This window comes from Protomyctophum bolini (assembly GCF_963924005.1).
Source record: "Protomyctophum bolini genome assembly, chromosome: 5".
In the NCBI taxonomy this organism is placed as follows: Eukaryota; Metazoa; Chordata; class Actinopteri; order Myctophiformes; family Myctophidae; genus Protomyctophum; species Protomyctophum bolini.
Window position 1 is genome coordinate 30,721,778 of NC_137866.1, and position 20,141 is coordinate 30,741,918.

Here is a 20,141-nt window from a genome sequence, read left to right on the forward strand (position 1 = left end):
GTGTGTGCGTGCGTGCTCTTGCGAGAGCTGTGTAAAGGCCAGCCAATAGGAAGACAGGGTGTGTGTGTGCGTGCGTGCGTGCGAAGACAGGGTGTGTGTGTGTGCGTGCGTGCGTGCGCGCGCTTGCATGTGTCTAGCCTAATTGCACAAATTAGCTCACAAGGTATCGCAGAGCAACTCATTGAGATCTTGTAACTTTAATGTCAGCCCTGTAATTAAGCCCTTATATGTCTCAGCTGTGGACGTAAAAGACTTCCAAGTTCTATGCCAGTACTATGACTGGGAGATTATAATGGCCGTGAATGGGGGGAAACTATGCCCCGAACAAATTGCTCTATCGCAAAAAGTAAAAGTCGAATGCAAATATTTCTTTCGCTGTGAGTGGCCTGAGATATTGAGGTACACCATGTGCGATTGTGGTGTTGGTACGATTGAAAATGTGGTTATAAGAGCGAGTTAAGAATTGTCAGCGCGATAATTTCCTCGTAAGAATTATACAATGGAGGTCAATGAGCAGATTGACTGTTTTTGTGTCACTTAAAAGGCCGTAGTTCACATTCTGTATGTCTCTGTGCTTTGGTGGTCACAATGTGTGAAAGAGGACATGTGTGGCTACAAAATGACAAAAGAACATGCGTGTAAAATGAATACTTTGGCCGGGACGACAATTTGTTTGGTAAATTTTCAAGGAAAGAATTTCAGTCTCCACACTCTAGTCAAAGAAGGCCCGCACTCTAAAATGGCACTAATTACGCGAAACGGCCTGCGATTGAACTGCGATTTCGGAAAAACCGTTTAACGTATTCGAATACGGTTTGAACCACGAAAAAGTCCAGAGCCGTGTGAGCGTTCTAAAGTTTAAATCACGTTTCTACGACAAAGTATGCCAGAGTAATGAGGCTGCAAAAGTGAGGTTGATTTAGAGATAAATCCCATACAAAGTCAATGGCAGGAAAAAACTATAAATAAAGTTAAATATTTTAAAAAGTATAAACTTTTTCAAAAAAACTTTTTCACCAATGAAAGTTCAAAGATAGATGAACATTATAAAGTTTGAATGAAGTTTCAAAGTGAAAGTATGACGGAGTAATAAGAGCTCAAAAGAGTTAACTGTGAAAAATGGGACCTTTCTTCCATCGACTCTCATTATAAAGGATGTTAAAAAAAGTTTAAAAGTTAAAAAGTATAAAAAGTATAAAACTTTGTAAAAATAAAAATACAAGCAAGCATAACTGCAAAGAGCTGAACAGTTTGAAGTTTGAACTAAAATTCTAGCATAAAGTATGTGGAAGTAGTAGGTGACCGAAAAAAAGGGCGGAAATTGGAATAAAGGAAGAATAAATATAGACTGTGGATAACTATTGTGTGCTCGCTGTGGCGAGCCCACAATAAAGTGTTACAATTACAAGAGTCTGGTTGCCCTGTTGGGCAACCACACTAATAATGACAGTAGCAATGCTTAAAATGGATAGAATGAAAGCATTCCTCCAATACTCAATGTCATTTTGTTGGAAATGCAGGCCAGCTCTGAAAGGTCTCAGTATAATCTAGGTAGTATATTTAATGTATTGCAGGGTAGTAAGGGTTGTTTTTTTTGTTTTTTTGCCCCGCTTTCCGGGTTTGTGTGAACACAAACATTGGCTTGTGATTGACTGATCAGTGATCACCCCATAGCAATGATTTGATTGGCTGAGCAAAGTACATGTGTCAGCGCAGGCACACCTTAGCGCACAGCCGCGGACAGACTAAGCTGACGCCCGACGCCATTCCGGCTTTTGAGACAGCTGGTGGATGGAAAAGAAGCTCCACCTCCGCGGCTGACTGATGCGACGGCTGTGCGCTAAGGTGTGCCCCCGGCCTATGTTGAAGATAAAAGTGAGGGCAGCAAATTGAAGACGGAAAAGTGAAGACTCAAAATCTCAAATTGTGATCGGCCGGAAGGTTCCAGGTGGTCTTAGACCTTGAGAGTGTAAAATGAATACGGGTCCATTTGGTTTCATTTTACTCTCTCAAGAATTCAATTATTGCAAAACATCTGCATTTGGCTCCTTAATTTAAAAGATGTCTGCACAATTAGAGAATGTATAAGAATTGTTATTACAAATGCTTGCCTGTTATTTCTCCTAATGGTACCAACATCAATACAACATGGAATTGTGGATAAAATGTTATCCAACGACAACAAAATATTCTTTAGTTAAATAATAAATAAATAAATAATGGACCTTGACATGAAAAGTGTTGAAAACCACTGTTTTAACACATGTTAATAGTAATATTTGTCAAATAAACCAAACAGGAGCCTGGGAAGAGGTCTCAGCTGTGGAGGATGACGGGTACAGGCATGCTCTGTCATGAAGGCTCCTCCCCTCCGCAGAGCAAGCCAGCCCAGCCACGCCCACTGGACTCCTCCCTGGTGCTGGACATCGCTGGGCTGGCAGCCGTCACTGATAACAGGTTAGTTATAAAGCCCAAACCTCTCTTCTGGGCTGGCAGCCGTCACTGATAACAGGTCAGTTCATAAAGCCCAAACCACTCCGCTAGGGACTGGGCTGGCAGCCGTCACTGATAACAGGTCGGTTCATAAAGCCCAAACCACTCCGCTAGGGACTGGGCTGGCAGCCGTCACTGATAACCGGTCAGTTCATAAAGCCCAAACCACTACGCTAGGGACTCCTTAACCCATTCTGACCTGAGATCAGATTCTAAAAATGTCTTCTACATCCTGACAGTTTTCATTCTGACCTGAGATCAGATAAAAAAAATGTCATCTATGTCAGTCGCTCTTCGATTTTTCTGTTGGGAGAGGAGGACATAATACTTACTTCCAGACTTTATTTTAAGATTCAAACATGGAAGTTGTTGCTGTGAGACTGCCTGGAATGGACTCGGAGAGGCATTTTCTGTCTGGTAGGTTACCATTCTGATCTCTCTCTCTGCCTTCCTCTCTTGAAGTTATGAGCCATTGATGCTGAGGAGGCCAGACTTGCGTCGCAGCACCACCCAGACATGGCACTTCAGCTCAGGCATGCTGACCTGTGGCCTGCCCCGGCTGGTAGTGCAGGTGGGTTGGTCAGAGCTTACATCACACATACCATACATATCCACTAACTAGTGCCAAAACTTCTCAAGACAAATTTGTAAAGACTGAGATTTGTATTTGTACAAAGATTCACTGTGTTGTTGTAGATCGGCTATTTCTTTTCGCAACTTTTGTACGACACTCTTGTATGACGATGTAGGGCGTTCATTAAATTTGACTAAAACCACAAGTTGAAATATGGAGTTAATGCCAGATAGCAACGATATGTTTAGAGTATGTTTGTGCAAAATATTGACTATAAACTGAGATAAAACACTTTTACAAAACAAAAAGATAGCTCATCCAAAATGTACTATTTTTTTGGATTTGTTTTAATTTCAACTTTCTTATGTATACTGGAGTTTGAGTCTAGCGCTCTACTGAAATCCATTGCTGATGTGCAACCTCTCTTTCTCATTTACTTTTACAAAACAGTTCTATGATTGTAGCGTCTCAACATTTAGTTGCTTTTCCTAATGAATGATCCCTGTCCCTCAGGCCAAGGGCGGGGTGTCAGGCCTGTACGATGGGGCAGAGGTAGTTCTGGGACCAGACTCGGGATTCATGATCAATCCTGGCCCAGACCAGCAATTCATCAACCAAAAGATGAGACCTGGTTCTGGGGTGCTGTCGGTCCAGGTGCTACCGGACGGACCAACACGAGTGCTGCAGGTTAGGAAAAGATCTTTTTTTTTCCTCTTTTTTTTATCCCACGATTTTCTAACATTTTTTTTCACCCAGTGTCAGTTATCTAATGTAATCCTGGGCGCTACACTCCCTCTGCCAACCTAGGGAGCGCAACGGACTGACCTCATGCTTCCTTCAATGCATGAGGAGTCTTCTTCCGCTTCTTTTCACCTGACAGGGAGGAGTTTCCCCGGTCGGACATAGCGAGTGGAAGGAACACGTTATTCCAACTAGTTCCTTTCCCCTCCATCAGGTGCCCCAGATGGCCAGGGGGATCTAGTTTAGATTACCAGGATTACTGCATGTTTTTTGTGAGGGTACCTTCCCTCATTTAATAATTCATACCTTACATTTATTTTACTTTTTTATTTATTGTACCACTATTAGTATTATGTAATTCCAGAAATCATATTGTTGAAATACAAAGTATGAACAAGTTACCGGTAATTCTTGCCCAAAAACTGAGATTCCATGGTGTTCCCCTTATACTTTGATGCACGCCAGGGTTGTGTGCCGTAAATAGCTGATCTACAAACTCACAACTCAATGTGCTGTGAGTGAGCTTGTAGATCGGCTATGTTCGGCTTTATAAGCGTGTGATTTTAAATTATCAGAATTGCATTAGTTGAACTGTCTCTGTCCACACAGACCTGCCATTTGCAACAGTTTGTTTCTCTGTGTGTGTGTGTGTGTGTGTGTGTGTGTGTGTGTGTGTGTGTGTGTGTGTGTGGGTGTGGGTGTGTGTGTGTGTGCGCGCACATGCGTGTGTAGATCAGTGACTTCAACCAGCGCCGAATGATCCGGGCTTCCACTGCGGAGGACGATCCACACAAAGAAAGTGTTCCAAAGAAAGATCCTGAACAGGAGCTAGAGGTACATGAGACACATTCACATCACATACTGGACAGGAGCTAGAGGGACATGAGACACATTCACATCACATACTGGACAGGAGCTAGAGGGACATGGAGACACATTCACATCACATACTGGACAGGAGCTAGAGGGACATGGAGACACATTCACATCACATACTGGACAGGAGCTAGAGCAGTGGTAACCAACCTTTTCAAGCCCAAGAGCCCATTTTATTCCCAATTGTAAGCCAAGATCTACCACTAAAACGTGTTAGAAAAAACACTTGTTTTTTTGCTATTTCTGACAGGCTCAATGCATGTGCACACATCCACACAAAGACTAAAGCTTAAATTAGAATAAATACTTATAGTAAGTTATATTATCAATGTCAAATAATATTAAGACAAATTAGAAATAATTAGTATTAGAAATATTTTGTTTCTCATTTCAATGAATATTCACATTGGCAGATGTTCAAATGACATAGGCATAACATGACCATATATATTTGCACAGATATGGTGACATACTCTCAGGGTCAGCCCACCTTTAATGAGACTGCTGTGACTGCACTTTATCTGCAAGCGTTTTGAAATCTGGTTCATATTTAGTGATTGCCAGTCTGAGGGTGTCATTAAGATGTGAGTCAGTCATACGAGTTCTAAACTTGGATTTTATTATTTTCATTTGTGAAAAGGCCATTTCACATAAGTACGTGGAACCAAAGTAGGCATGCAGCTTCAGTGCACACGACACAATCAGGGGATACTTCTCTGCTCACAAGAGACCAAACTTCCTTCTCTTTAGCTCTGACCTGCAGGTGACAGTCACTTACTAATCCAATAATCTCCATTTAAATATCTGAAGTTAATGCAAACACATCCTGCATTTTATCGGACAGCAGTTCAATGACAGTAGGCTCAGTAAAGAGGAAAGGGTTTGACACAAAAGCAGCTACTGTCTCCAGTCAGTGCTGGTTGTTGTTTATTTGCATGGCTCAGAAAATGAGTAACAAACTAAAATGAGAACGTTATCGAGTTGTTGGAGGAGGAGTAGAATAATAATGTTATTAGGGATGCCAAACGACTCATATGTGGCCAATCGACGAATCGAGGCCTAAAATTTTCCTCATTTTTATATTTTTGTTGTTGCTGCGCAGCAGTTGAGGAGAACGCAACTATGCATTCCTTTAAGCAACACAACTTCTGCAGCTGCATCCATATGTTTAGAATTTGCATCAATGATCAAATCCCTCTAGCTGCTAGAGGGACATGAGACACATTCACATCACATACACAATTTATTTGAAAGCTTTAGTTACTACCGGTAGTTACTCTGATTATTATTGCAAAACATTGATTTCAGTTTGGTTCTTTTTTTTCTCTTCTTCATTATTTTTTTATATATTAAACTGCCGCCTTGTGGCCATTGGAGGTAGTTAACCCCTGCTGACAGAAATGATTGGTTTACTACTCATAGCCCTTTGTCTCTCGGGTTTGAGGGGAAATGAAAGCGGGGCTTTTCAGAGTAAAATCTGCCTCATTTGCTGGGCACTCTAGCGCCTTTATTCTGAAAATTCCTGGGCACAGAAAGTTTTAAATCCAATTCTATTTACTGTGGAATTAGTTTTACTTTTAAGTAACACAATTGAGTAGCGGTACTTTTTCACCACCTGTGAACCCCACTGTGAACGAACAGGTGTTGGTGAGCCTGGAAGACGGTGTGGGCGTCTCTCTGGTCAACAAGCTGCCGGAGGAGCTGGTCTTCACCACACTGTCGGGCATCGACGTCCACTTCACCCGCACGGCCGCCAGCGAGGTGCTGGAGCTCAAGGTCCAGAACATCCAGGTCAGGGTTTGATTACGTCCACTAAAAACTATGACGAAAAAATGTTTCCGTCGAATGTTTGCCGTTTTTTTCCACGGAGGAAAAGCGGAATTAAAGAAAACTAAGCCGTGATGACTTTAAATCGAAGACGAAATAAATATACTGACAATTGTGACTAGTCATTTCATGGTTGGCTGCATGGTGAAATTAGCCACAATTAGCCCGCCACAATTAGCCACAATTTTAGTCGACTAAAACTTTCAGGTCATGCCACATGACCTGAAAACAGATTGAAACGTCAGATTTCTCAATAAAGAAAGTAGCTCGCACACCTGTGGTGTGCGAGCTCCATCCATCATCTGCTGAAATTTCTTTAGCCCAGCACCCAGCCTGTCCCAGCCTGCGTATTCTATGTCCACTCTAACTCGAACAATACCCTAAAAAAAACGCATGAAAAAACACTGTGATAATATTACGTATCGTGAAGAAATATGGTGACATAATATTGTTCCTCCTCCAGGTGGACAACCAGCTTCTGGGCACCACGCAGCCCGTCATGCTCTGCGTGACCCCTGCAGGCTCTAGTGACGGCAGCATGGTGGACAGTGGCGCCGCCCTGCAGGTCAACTCCGTGAAGGTTCCGAGCAACCTCATGCTCACGGACCTCTTCAAGGCCAGTTGTTTTTTTGTTTTTTTACCAGCTGCTATGCAATAATTAACAGCTGGTAATTAATTGATTTAATCAATTCTTGTTTTCTACTATTTGCTCGATATTCGTAATATCAAAGAATACCGGCGGTTCTGCTGCAAAACAGTGGTGGACAAAGCACTCCATTGTTTTACTTAAGTAAAAGTTTCAATGCTGCAATGTAGAACTACTCCTTTAAAAAAGGCCTGAATTCTAAATTGACTTGAGTAAAAGTAAAGTACAAAAGTATTGGTATCAAAAAATGTACTTATAAAGTAGAATAATGAATTGCATTTTTATAGTGCTTTTCCAAGTGCTCAAAGCGCTTTACAATGGTTCATTCATTCATTCATACATTGGGAGGTGAAGCGGCGAACAGTCGACACCAGTGTCCTCACCTCCCACATTCACACACCAATGGTGGCAAGCTCACACCGACCAACTCATTAGAGGCAATGTCTTGCCCAAGGACTCATTATGCAGAACGTTCCTTTCACAAGTTTTCGAATGTATACAAATATTTTTATATTTACAAATGGCCGAAATGTATATATTATAGGGCTGAAGTGGGTAATGTATGTTTTGTAATAATAATACAATGTAATTAGTAACTAAAGCTTTCAAATGAATTATGTGCAGTAAAAGTACAATATTTGGATCCAAAATGTATAACTCAAGTAAAGTACAATTACCTCAACATTGTACTTAGGTAAATGTACTTGGTTACTTTCCACCACTGCAAAAGCATATTGTCTGTATGCGGTTTCTGCATCTTTAAGTTTGCATGCTTTTTTTCGCCATGGGCGAGAAGTCTAGAAGAGGCTGTACTGCTGGACTCATCAGTGCCACATTTTTTGTGCACACCGCCAGTATATGTCACGTGCCTTTTTTCCACATTTAAAACATTATAATATATACCTTTTAATGGATGGACACCCACAAAAAGATGATCACAGACTGGCCATATTGAGTTTTATACGTATGTTTTCCTTCTATGTCTTAAACTTAAACAAAGGAACCAGATCAGAGATCAACAAAAGGTTGTGCGATTTTGACCCATTCAGTTGGTACTGTATGGAAAGTAAACAGAGTCATTGCATATTATTTTCCACAGCATCTCATGGTGACGGCCAGACGCTTCACCGTTATCATCGAGGAGAAGCTACTGCTTAAACTGCTCAGCTTCTTTGGATACGGACAGACGGAAGCAGGTGGGCATACCGTAGTTCAGTGGTTTTCAACCAGTGGTCCTTGAGGGGGTTCCAGGTGGTCCCCAGATAAATGGTAGCCAGCCTAAATATTTTTGGTCTTTGTTAAAATTGTACGATGAAATGAATACATTCAATGTTCATTCTATGACCAAAATAAAACTGAACTGAACTGGAAAAAAATTACCCTTATGAGATTGTTAACTCTTGAGTGTAAAATGAAACCATTTGGTTTCATTAAAAAGTCTACAGACTCTACACAATAGATTGTAGAATAATTGTTATTTTGATCGATACAGCACGGAATTGTGGACAAAATCGGATCCAAAGTTAACAAAATATTCTTCAGTTTTGCGTCTGAGAGCCTAATTTTCATCAAATGTTGGTTCCGTGGCTCAGATGCACAATAAATAATGGGCATTGATATGAAAATGTTGGAAACCTTCAAACCACTGCTGTAGTTGGCTGCGAAGAGTCTCCATTTAACAGTAACAAAATATCAGTGGAGTTTCATGAATAATTCATGCTGCGATCCTTGTGTCTGATGGAACGCAGAGGTGGAGAGACTAGACGAGAACCTCTACGAGCGGACCAGCGAGGACACCGGCGCTATCAAGCGCTACTACTTTGAGAACCTGAAGATCAGCCTTCCTCAGGTCAAACTGAGCGTGTTCACCTCCCACAAGCTCCCTGCGGATTTAAAGGTAAGGCAACTGTCAACATCCACCAAGGTTATATATTAAAACATCATTACTTGATCTTATATTTGATCTAATATTTGACATTAAAAACTAGTTGAAACTAATTCTACAGTAAATAGAATAAAATGTAACACTTTATTTTCCCAGGAATATTCAGAATAAAGACGCTACAGTGCCCAGCAGATGAGTCAGATTTTACTCTGAAAAGTCCCGCCTTCCATTAACCCTCTAAACCGGGAGACATAATCTTCCATTATTACGTTACGCTGTCACATCTAAACTCTCCAGAAGCGTTTATATTCCAAAAGAGATGCTAGGTTAAGTCAGAAATGAAGACCATTGCCGTTTCGATCAAAACCACGAGATTTAGAGATTTTTTTTTTAAGATGCAAAATTACGGTGTAGAAAATAAGGCGGTGAACTTAAAGAAGTTCCAACTAAAGAACTGAACAGAGCTGTTCAGTTCAAGTAGAAAAACCTTTGAATGAATTAGTCTGTAGCAAGGAAAGAATTTAAAAAAAAATGCAGGTGACCAGCGTGTTTCGGCCAGAGGCCTTCATCAAGGTCCACTACTCGTTAAAAACTGTAATAGGTCTTACATCCATTCCACTGGTCTATTGACACAAAGACGTTGGGCAATGAATTTAACAACGGCAACAATTTGAATTGGGGACACCAAATTCCTACTATTACTACTTTAAATTGCAATCACTGTATTAAAAGAAGCATGACACTATAGTAAGTCCGGCTGTGCATGCCTTTTCTTTACAACTTGGCGTACCACCATAATAGAGCATAAGTCCCTTTTCTTTACAACTTGGCGTACCACCATAATAGAGCATAAGTCCCTTTTCTTTACAACTTGGCGTACCACCATAATAGAGCATAAGTCAAGAGCACAAGTAGATTTCCCCTGTTGAGTTACTGCCAGTGCTGTATTTGTTCTCTCAGTGTTATTTCATCCTAAACTCACCACAGGCTCTCAAGGGAGCGCTGGGCTTCCCGCTCATTCGCTTTGAGGACGCTGTGATCAACATGTACCCCTTCACCAGGGTCCACCCCTACGAGACCCAGGAGATCATCATTAATGACATCTTCAAGCACTTCAGAGAGGTGAGAGGAGCATTCCCGACACGGTTTATCGGGCGGGCTGAGTAATGAGGGACTTCAAATCAATATTGGCATAATTTCAAACTTGCCTCAATTATGATTGATGAACGCTTATAAAAGAAAATTGCTGTCAGGAGGAAACCACCTACTGTAACTCCATTTTTGAGGTTTTAGATTTTTCTTTTCCTTAAATCACTGCTATTGAACACCCTGTCTGTGTGTTGTTTCGAAAATATTGAACCAATGGAGAGTAGTAAAAAGAAAAGGTTAAAACGCTTTGGACAAAACCTCTTAACCTCCATTGGACCCTCAAACTGTCTGCTAAAGCAACTAACGTCAACAACCCTCTCGTGCAAGTAATTGACAATATATAAAGTCAACACCAACTTTTAAGAGGCAGTAAAAAGTGGTGAAGTGGTCCCTTAATGAAATGAATAATCTCTGGCTGTGTCCTCCTTCCCCAACAGGAGCTGATCAGCCAGGCGGCTCAGATCCTGGGCTCGGTAGACTTCCTGGGGAACCCCATGGGGCTCCTCAACGACGTCACCGAGGGCATGTCGGAGCTCATCAAGTACGGCAACGTGGGCGGCCTCATCCGCAACGTCACCCACGGCGTGTCCAACTCCGCTGCCAAGGTGTGTGCCACGTTCTTTATTTGTTCAACTGAGGCTGAGATCAGATTCTAGAAAATGTATTTTCTGAAAAAACCCTATGTTTCTATGTCTAAATGGGTTAAACTCACAGCTTTGATTCCCCCTTACCTCTACTCTGTGTAAGGCATACCGCGGTATCCAGTTCATAACAATAAAAACATTTATCTCACGATTTTTTATTTATTTTTCTCATCCGTTTGCAATTGCCTGCCCTAAGCTGAAATCCTGTGCGCTACTCTCCCTAACAAGATTCCTTTACAGGATCTCCTCACTGGTCAACAAAAACACCTTGAAGATCTTAACAGGAGCCCTCGTACAAGGTTTCTTTGACTATGCATCCACCTCTTGGTACCACAGCACCTCAAAGGCCCTTAAAACAAGGCTCCAGACCTCCCAAAACAAACTGGTCAGGCTCCTACTTGGCCTCACCCCCTGAACCCACCTCACCCCTGCCCACTTTGACAGGCTGGGATGGCTTAGGGTCGACGACGACGAGTACAGCATCTTGCAATGGGTCTGGTCCACAAGATTCGATACACCACCAAGATACCCATGTACCTGTCTAAATACTTCCTTAATGTAAACGAAGTCCACACCCACAACACCAGAGGGAGTGCAACAAACCATGTGCAACCCATATTCGGCACAAACAAGGGACTAAATTATTTTCGCTCCTATGCCACCAAAATGTGGAACGCCCTACCAACAGTCATTAAGACATGTGAATCCCTTGACTCCTTTAAAACCGCTCTCAAAGGGCACCTACGTATGGCTGCAATTCGAAACTGGCCTCTGTAAAATCTGAACAACTTTTTGCTCAATACCCCGATACCGCCATACCATGGGTAAACAGTGATTTATTACTGGGATAACAAAAAAATGCATACCGTCCCAGCCCTCAGGGATGCATCTCTGCTATAGAAGGAACATTGAATACATACCGTTCCAGCCCTCAGGGATGCATCTCTGCTATAGAAGGAACATTGAATACATACCGTTCCAGCCCTCAGGGATGCATCTCTGCTATAGAAGGAACATTGAATACATACCGTTCCAGCCCTCAGGGATGCATCTCTGCTATAGAAGGAACATTGAATACATACCGTTCCAGCCCTCAGGGATGCATCTCTGCCATAGAAGGAACATTGAATACATACCGTTCCAGCCCTCAGGGATGCATCTCTGCCATAGAAGGAACATTGAATACATACCGTTCCAGCCCTCAGGGATGCATCTCTGCTATAGAAGGAACATTGAATACATACCGTTCCAGCCCTCAGGGATGCGTCTCTGCTATAGAAGGAACATTGAATACATACCGTTCCAGCCCTCAGGGATGCGTCTCTGCTATAGAAGGAACATTGAATACATACCGTTCCAGCCCTCAGGGATGCGTCTCTGCTATAGAAGGAACATTGAATACATACCGTTCCAGCCCTCAGGGATGCGTCTCTGCTATAGAAGGAACATTGAATACATACCGTTCCAGCCCTCAGGGATAGAAGGAACATCGAATAGAGGGCATCAGCGAGTAATACGCGATCATCGTTCTATCCACGAGATGACAAGTGAAAGCCAGAGACGAAGCATCTTCTACAACTAAACAAAAGCCTGCTACTGTATGTCTCAGTATTGAGACATGCTCCAATAATTCTGTCTGATGACAACATAACATCAAACAAACTGCGTATTTTATAACTGTGTCGCTCTCTCTCTCTCCCCCTCTTTGTGTACTGTATCTCTCGCCCTCTCTCTGTTGCATGCATCTGCATCTGTATGGTGCCGTGTGAAAGAGTTTCTGCATGCACAACGGGACAACTATGTTAACAAAATGACAATACCTGTTTGTATCATCAACTAGGATAGCTAACGCTAGTCTATTCTGTGAGCTTTCTGATGTTGTGGACACGGATGTGATTGAACTCTTTGTCATTCCCTCGTCTCTTTTTTTTCCCCCAGTTTGCCGGCACCTTGTCGGACGGTCTGGGTAAGACCATGGACAACCGACACCAGAGTGAACGAGAGTACATCCGATACCACGGAGCCACCAGCGGAGAGCATCTGGTGGCGGGGATCCATGGACTGGCTCACGGTATGACTGTTAACACAGAAGATTGTGTGCACATCTCAACACCTACCGTATATATTTAGGCCAGGTGCTGGATGTCACGCTACAACTGTTCAGTGTTGTCTGTACAAAACCTGTTCTATAACAACAACAACAACACACCAGTGAAGACGTGCTGTACGTTATTGCTATTATCATTGTTAATGTTACTTGTCTTCCACTAATCACACTGTCAGGTGATCAAAGAGATAGATCAAATAAGGTAAGAAAATATAAGACATAAGGAGCTTGCACAAAGAAGTCCGTTTTTATCGTATGCTTTTTTTAAATGATCCTTTATCCGATTAAATCGTTACGCACAGCCTCCTTGGACACAGACTCTGATATACTACTACTGTGTCACTCTGCAAAGCTGCTCTGCAAGCTCACAGCACGTGTCACCGCGTTGTGAGCTTGTAAAGCTTCTATTTTCAAAAACCAAACGATTTAAAATGTTTGAAAATATTTGACCAAAATAGGGCCACCCGATTGGAAGTGCTTAAACAAAAGCCAGTGTTTATTCTCTCCAGGCATCATCGGTGGCATGACCAGCATCATCACCTCCACGGTGGAAGGGGTGAAGACCGAGGGGGGCGTCAGCGGCTTCTTCTCAGGTCTGGGCAAAGGCCTGGTCGGCACGGTGACCAAACCGGTGGCCGGCGCGTTGGACTTTGCCTCGGAGACGGCGCAGACGGTCAGGGACATGGCCAGCCTCAGCAACCACAGGTGGAGCCTTTTGCTCATCATCATCACGTCGTTATAGACATGCTGAATTATTATGTCATTATGTTATCATTGCCTGCCTTTCACAGATGAAAACTTTAAATGGGACATTCTGCATAATGAGTATGTTCTACTTTTGGTAACAGTACATTTTTGATACCAATACCTTTGTACTTTTTACTCAAGTAAATTTTGAATTCCGAACTTTCACTTGTAACAGAGCACAGTTCTAAATTGCAGTATTGATAAATACTAACAATAAAAACTAACCCCTTTTGGTGTTTTAAGCATTATGTTATGCTTTAGCTATTAAAAAATAGCAGATCTACAAACTCATAGTGCGGCACTGAGTGCCGTGCTACGAGCTTGTAAGTCTGCTATTTTAGAAAAATCGTGGAAATTTGGCGCAAATCTTTGTATATATTCTTTCAGAGCGAACGTTTTTAACTCAAATCTTTGCTTCTGGGGGGGTCCCTGGAACAATATATTTTCAGATGGGGGTCAGCGGCCAATTACATATATTTTTGGGGGTCCTTGACATGAAAAAGCACTGACATTCAGAAAACTGTCAGAATTTAGAAGGCATTTGTAGAATCGTCCTCAGGTCTAAATGGGTAAAAAACAACAGCAATTGAGTTTTTTTTCCACCACTGCCATTCCAAGCGTCTTGTTTATGTCCCTCCCTGCAGGCTGAGTGTGCAGAGAGTGAGGAAGCCTCGGTGCTGTAAGGGGCCCCAGGGCCTCCTGCCTCGCTTCTCCCCCACGCAGGCCGACGGACAGGAGCAGCTGTTCCGCCTCACCGACAACATCCACTCTGAGTTGTACGTTTCTCTTTATTTCACCCTATTTATTTATCCACGAAAACTGAATGGAATCTAAATGAAAACGAAGCTATGATGACTAAAACTGAGACAAAATATATTGACAATTTCGTCAACAATTAAAAACTAGACTAAAATGTTAGGAAGGACTAGTGGACAAGAGATCCAGTAGAAGTCATTTTACACTTGGTTGCATGCTGAAAATAGCTGATCGACAAGCTCACAACGTGTCAAGGCCTGACAAAATACATTTTAGTCGACTAAATCAACTGTAGATTTAGTCGACTAAAATCTTATGACATTTAGTCAGGGACTAACCTAAAACTAGACTTAACACCAAAAATGTGACAAAAACTAAGTGAAAACTATTCAAGAGACCATGACTAAAACTAAAATCAAAATCAACACTCCTCCTCCTCTCTCCTCCTCCAGCTTCATCGCGGTGGAGCCCATCGACAGCTACTGCGTGCTCATCTCCTCCAAGGTGGTGTACTTCCTGAAGCCCGGCGAGTACGTGGACCGTGAGGCTATCTTCCTGGAGGTCAAGTACGACGACCTCTACCACTGCCTGGTCTCCAAGGACCACGGCAAGGTCTACGTTCAGCTCACCAAGAAGGCCGAGAGCACCAGCAGCGGCGTCGCCATGCCTGGCCCCTCGCACCAGAAGCCCATGGTGAGACACCTCGCTCGCGCTGCCCTGACGCAGACCTCCGCAGTGTCGATTTCCTCAACTAAATACTATGACAAAAAAAACGGCTACCTTTTTTTTCACCGACGAAAACTAAATGAAAACTATAAGCTACGATGACTGAAACTAAGACTAAACATTATTGACAATTTCGTCAACAAATAAAAACTAGACTAAAATGTTAGGAAGGCACTAGTGGACAAGATATCTGGTATAAGACATTTTACACTTGGTTTGCATGCTGAAAATAGGCGATCTACAAGCTCACAATGCGGTGCACTAAAATCTGTCATTACGACAGCATCAAGGCCCGCCAAAATACATTTTAGTATTTTAGTATGATTTACAAGCTCAAAACGCGTCGCAGTGTGACGCGTTTTGAGCTTGTAGATCGGCTATTTTTGCTATATTTGAATTGAATTGAAATACATGTTTGAGCATGAGCTGCATGCAGGGCTGGTTGGGCCCTAGGTGGCGCTATTAGCGAGATCTGTAGAGTGCTCCCCCCCCCTTCGCACGCGTGCATGTGCGGGGACTCCGCGTTTCAGAGTATGGGGTCAGACTCCTCTCGTATGGGGTCCTCATACCCAACAGCAGCGCTCATAAGCCAGGTTTCACCTGGCAAAAAGCAGCCTACCGGTGTTGTGGAGCTGTTGTGTGTTGACATTGATCTCCTCCTTTCCCCAATTAACGCAAACATTGTGTGAATACTTCCACAGCCTTATGGATAAACTATCCGTCTTCTCCCAATCTTTGTCAATCTTTGTCGTTGTTGATCACATTGATCACACTGTTGTCTTCATATAGGTTCATGTGAAAAGCGAGAGTCTCGCCATCAAAATCTCCCAGGAAGTAAACTACGCCAAGAGCCTGTACTACGAACAGCAGCTCATGCTACCGCCCAGCGACAATGAAGACTGCTTACTGCTGGAGTCCTAGCCCAGCGACAACGAAGACTGCTTACTGCTGGAGTCCTAGCCCAGCGACAACGAAGACTGCTTACTGCTGGAGTCCTAGCCCAGCGACAAGGATCTCAGATCAATTCACTGGAGTGGAGGAAGTACTTGGCATTTGGGTTTGACTGTGGAAGAGAGGGGGGTTGAACTCTTAAGATAATTGGCAAAGTGAGTTTATCGTTGTCTAATGCAATCAGATAGAACGTTTATGTTTGGATATATATATATATATATATATATATATAGGCGTTCCCGCATAACTTATAACTAAGGGTATGATGATGATGTCACGTGCATAACCTCTATTCAAGGACCCCCACCCCCCATTTTGACGCTTTGGGCGTTACAGACCTTTAATTGTCCATTAGGAACCCCGTCAAAGACCTCTGAGGGTCCCTGGGCCCCACTTTGAGAACCACTGCCCTATTTCATTGTGGCAAACTGGTCTTATGCCCCCATTGTCCCGTGGTGGGGACTTTCGCCCTAGAGACGCCACAGAGCGAGCTAAAGCGAGTGAGTTGCGACCCGATAGGCACAGAATAGTAAATCCTCGTCCAGTCGTCCAATGAACACTGTAGCGGAGCACTCCCTATACCACACCGACGGCCCGTCTCACCCAATCACAAGCCGGCGGTGCTCCCTTCCAGCCCCTCCCACCCCGGGGGTTGGCTTCAGTGTGATGAAATGGCATAAATTCTGTTAGAGTCACAGGACTGGAACTACATTCTGTTGTATGAGAGTCAGAGAGTCACGGGACTGGAACTACATTCTGTTGTCTGAGAGTCAGAGAGTCACGGGACTGGAACTACATTCTGTTGTCTGAGAGTCAGAGAGTCACGGGACTGGAACTACATTCTGTTGTCTGAGAGTCATGGGACTGGAACTTCTATCACTAGACAGCTTACTGCTGGAGTCCCTGCTCGGTGACAAAACCACGGAGGTCTCCCCCTACCCTCGCGTGGCAGGATGTCATCGCCGAGTCATTCCCAAATCTCTAAGGATAATCTCGCCCTAAGGAGGGTATTAATCTCTTACGAATCTCATCTGTTAACCAGATAGCATCGAGTGTGTATTTACTTACTTACCCACTATGGGAAGGGAATGGGTGTTTTTGATGCCGATGCAAAGTTTGTTTGTGTGAAGAATCCAACGGCATCACATTGGTACACCCCACGCACTTAACCTTCGTTTAGTGGAGATAGTTTTAGAGAGGCTGCCTAGCATTTTCACAAAGCACATACTTTATGAAGGGGTCATGAAGAGTTATTATGCAAATCTTAAGTGTTATCATCCACTCTGTATATTTAGGAACACTGAGTACGTTTACACTGGTTCTTATTTTATATAATGGTGTTTATAAATATAGTAATTACTGCTGATCTGCAAGTCGGCAAATGTATACATCATAGGAGTGTTATATATGTGGTGTGAATATGCATAAATGTATATACAGTATAGCTACATGCCGATGCTTTACAACAACTGTACATAACAAATGTTGATGAGTGAAAATGAATGATTTCAAACTGGTGTGATGTGAAATGCTGTACAAATTGCCTTTAAGACTTTATTTTGTGTGAAAAGGAGATTCTGTTTTTGTTTTTCTGGTTGGAAGTGAGGAATTAATTGCACTGACAAAAAAGTAGGACACGATGCGAGCCCACAGCCTCCACAGTGAAACTATGGCAGTCGCTCACTGTCTCTATGGATGTGAGCTCACAGTGAAACTATGGCAGTAGCACACTGTCTCTATGGATGTGAGCTCACAGTCCTCACAGTGAAACTATGGCAGTAGCACACTGTCTCTATGGATGTGAGCTCACAGTGAAACTATGGCAGTCGCTCACTGTCTCTATGGATGTGAGCTCACAGTCCTCACAGTGAAACTATGGCAGTAGCTCACTGTCTATGGATGTGAGCTCACAGTCCTCACAGTGAAACTATGGCAGTCGCTCACTGTCTCTGGATGTGAGCTCACAGTCCTCACAGTGAAACTATGGCAGTCGCTCACTGTCTCTATGGATGTGTGAGCTCACAGTCCTCACAGTGAAACTATGTCAGTCGCTCACTGTCTCTATGGATGTGAGCTCACAGTCCTCACAGTGAAACTATGGCAGTCGCTCACTGTCTCTATCGCCTTTTTCAATCTTGCACCTGGCCCTGGAGGGGGTGAATCCAAACTTTATTTAATGGCCCACCTTTTTTTATTATTAGTGTCCTTTTTAACCAGTGTTTTCCCTCCCCCGAGTCTCCCCCCCCCATAACTCCTCTGAGAGTGCACACATGGGACCAAACGGACCCTTAAGGTGGTTTTACACTGGACGCGGTTTTCCGAAAACCGACGGAAAAACACCACTAAAATTCCGAAAACGTGTCCAGTGTGCAGGGACCTTTGGTCTGTTTCGTCCCATGTGTACACACGCAAGAGAAAGGTTACCTGCACACTGTTGCGTTTTTCTGATTTTTAGCTGCGTGTTTCCTGTCGTTTTTCCAAAAAACACGTCCAGTCTGCAAGGACCTTTGCTCTGGACTGGAGGTTCCCTGGTCTGGACCACTGCCCTCTGGACTGGAGGTTCCGTATTCTGGACCCCACTTTGAGAACTACTGCCCTGTTTCATTGTGAAGAAATGACATACATTCTCTTGCGTGAGAGTTCTGGGACTTGAACTTTGTCCCTAAAGAAAGTTAAATTAACATGGCTTAAAATAAAGCACCACATCTGCTATACTGAGTGTTTGTGGTAGACTGTGCTGTATGTACTTATAGGTAAACACTTTTGTATTCAATGTTTGTGTTCACACAAACCCTCAAAGCTGGACATAGGAGGGGCTACGGCTATAGCGCCCCTCAATAACACAAATACAATTGGCCCGGTTTCCCAAAGGCACATGGTGTAAGAAGTATGGTGTTGTGCATGCTCAGATGCCTGAGGCCTACCATTGTGTGGCACATCTATGCACGAAATGTCTATGTTCACAAGCTTCTGTGTGCGGCCTAGAGGGCATCTGAGCATGTGCAACACCATACCTCTAACACCATGTGTCCTTTGGGAAACCGGGCCATATCATCACAAATATAAAATGGTACAGACTCGGAGTGGAAAAGGTGTGCGTGATCACCTTTCTAAGGGAGAAGTCATATCTCCTCCCAATGCATGGCTTTTGAAGATTACGTCATATGGCAGCCATGTGGCAAAGTCTATGGACTGTGTTTCCCAAACACTGGGTCGGGACCCAATTGTGGGTCGATTTTTGTGGGTCCCTTTAATTTTTTTGGTCTACTTTTTTCTTTCCTACATTTATGTTTTTAATTATTTCAAAACAAAAAAAAACATCCCCAAAAAAGCAAACATTTTCATGAATTAAAAACAAAGTTAAATTACGTATGTTTTCAGTAATTTTATGAAGAAATCAGAAATTCCATAAATTAGAAAATAAATATTAAAGAAGTAGTGAGAATTAAGCAATATTACACAAGAGGGTGGTGTTATTGTCATTAATGCATGCCTGCGATGCATGAAGCTATGCGTATATGCAGATGTCAGAACAGGCCAGCTCCATATATGGAGATGTCCAGAGCCCGGGCAGAGGCTTTTGTGCTGGTTCTAAAAAACTAGAGTTAACAGGTCCGAAAATTAAGGCCCAGCCCTACCTGGTCCCTCATCAAACCCTGTACACTCAAGATACTGCCCGGCTGCCACCCTTAGATCTCCATATGTTGATCTGACCTCATCAAACCCTGTACACTCAAGACACTCCATATATGGCCAGTACAGATTAGAATTCATTCCTAATGTTGATCTGACCCCCCCATGCAAAAGCACCAGCGCTCGCCCAGCAGTCTGCTTTCACCCAGGCAGATATATCGATCTGACCCCCCATTCCAAAGCGCCAGAAGTCGCCCATTGTCTGCTGTCACCCAGGCGGATGTCTCGCCCTCAGGCGTCTGTCTGTCTGTACATCTGTTGTGGTTTATACCCAAATATGGAGATGAACTGACTGACACCACCACCGCAATCATAAAAGCTGGTGC

General features: G+C 43.2%; 1 protein-coding gene across 3 annotated transcripts in view; it reads left to right on the forward strand.

The window, feature by feature from the left end:
• The window catches only part of vps13d (vacuolar protein sorting 13 homolog D), an 87,962-nt gene extending 68,511 nt beyond the window's left edge, over positions 1–19,451 (forward strand). For all 3 annotated transcript variants that reach the window (XM_080764117.1, XM_080764116.1, XM_080764118.1), the window contains 15 exons: positions 2,300–2,457; positions 2,956–3,064; positions 3,581–3,754; positions 4,541–4,642; positions 6,326–6,475; positions 6,975–7,127; positions 8,257–8,353; positions 8,906–9,054; positions 10,030–10,164; positions 10,629–10,796; positions 12,774–12,906; positions 13,452–13,647; positions 14,334–14,465; positions 14,898–15,138; positions 15,961–19,451. In XM_080764117.1, the coding sequence (XP_080620243.1) occupies positions 2,300–2,457; positions 2,956–3,064; positions 3,581–3,754; positions 4,541–4,642; positions 6,326–6,475; positions 6,975–7,127; positions 8,257–8,353; positions 8,906–9,054; positions 10,030–10,164; positions 10,629–10,796; positions 12,774–12,906; positions 13,452–13,647; positions 14,334–14,465; positions 14,898–15,138; positions 15,961–16,092 (2,229 nt within the window). In that variant the 3' untranslated portion in view covers positions 16,093–19,451. The remainder of the gene's footprint in view (positions 1–2,299; positions 2,458–2,955; positions 3,065–3,580; positions 3,755–4,540; positions 4,643–6,325; positions 6,476–6,974; positions 7,128–8,256; positions 8,354–8,905; positions 9,055–10,029; positions 10,165–10,628; positions 10,797–12,773; positions 12,907–13,451; positions 13,648–14,333; positions 14,466–14,897; positions 15,139–15,960) is intronic.
• Positions 19,452–20,141: the final 690 nt, after the last annotated feature.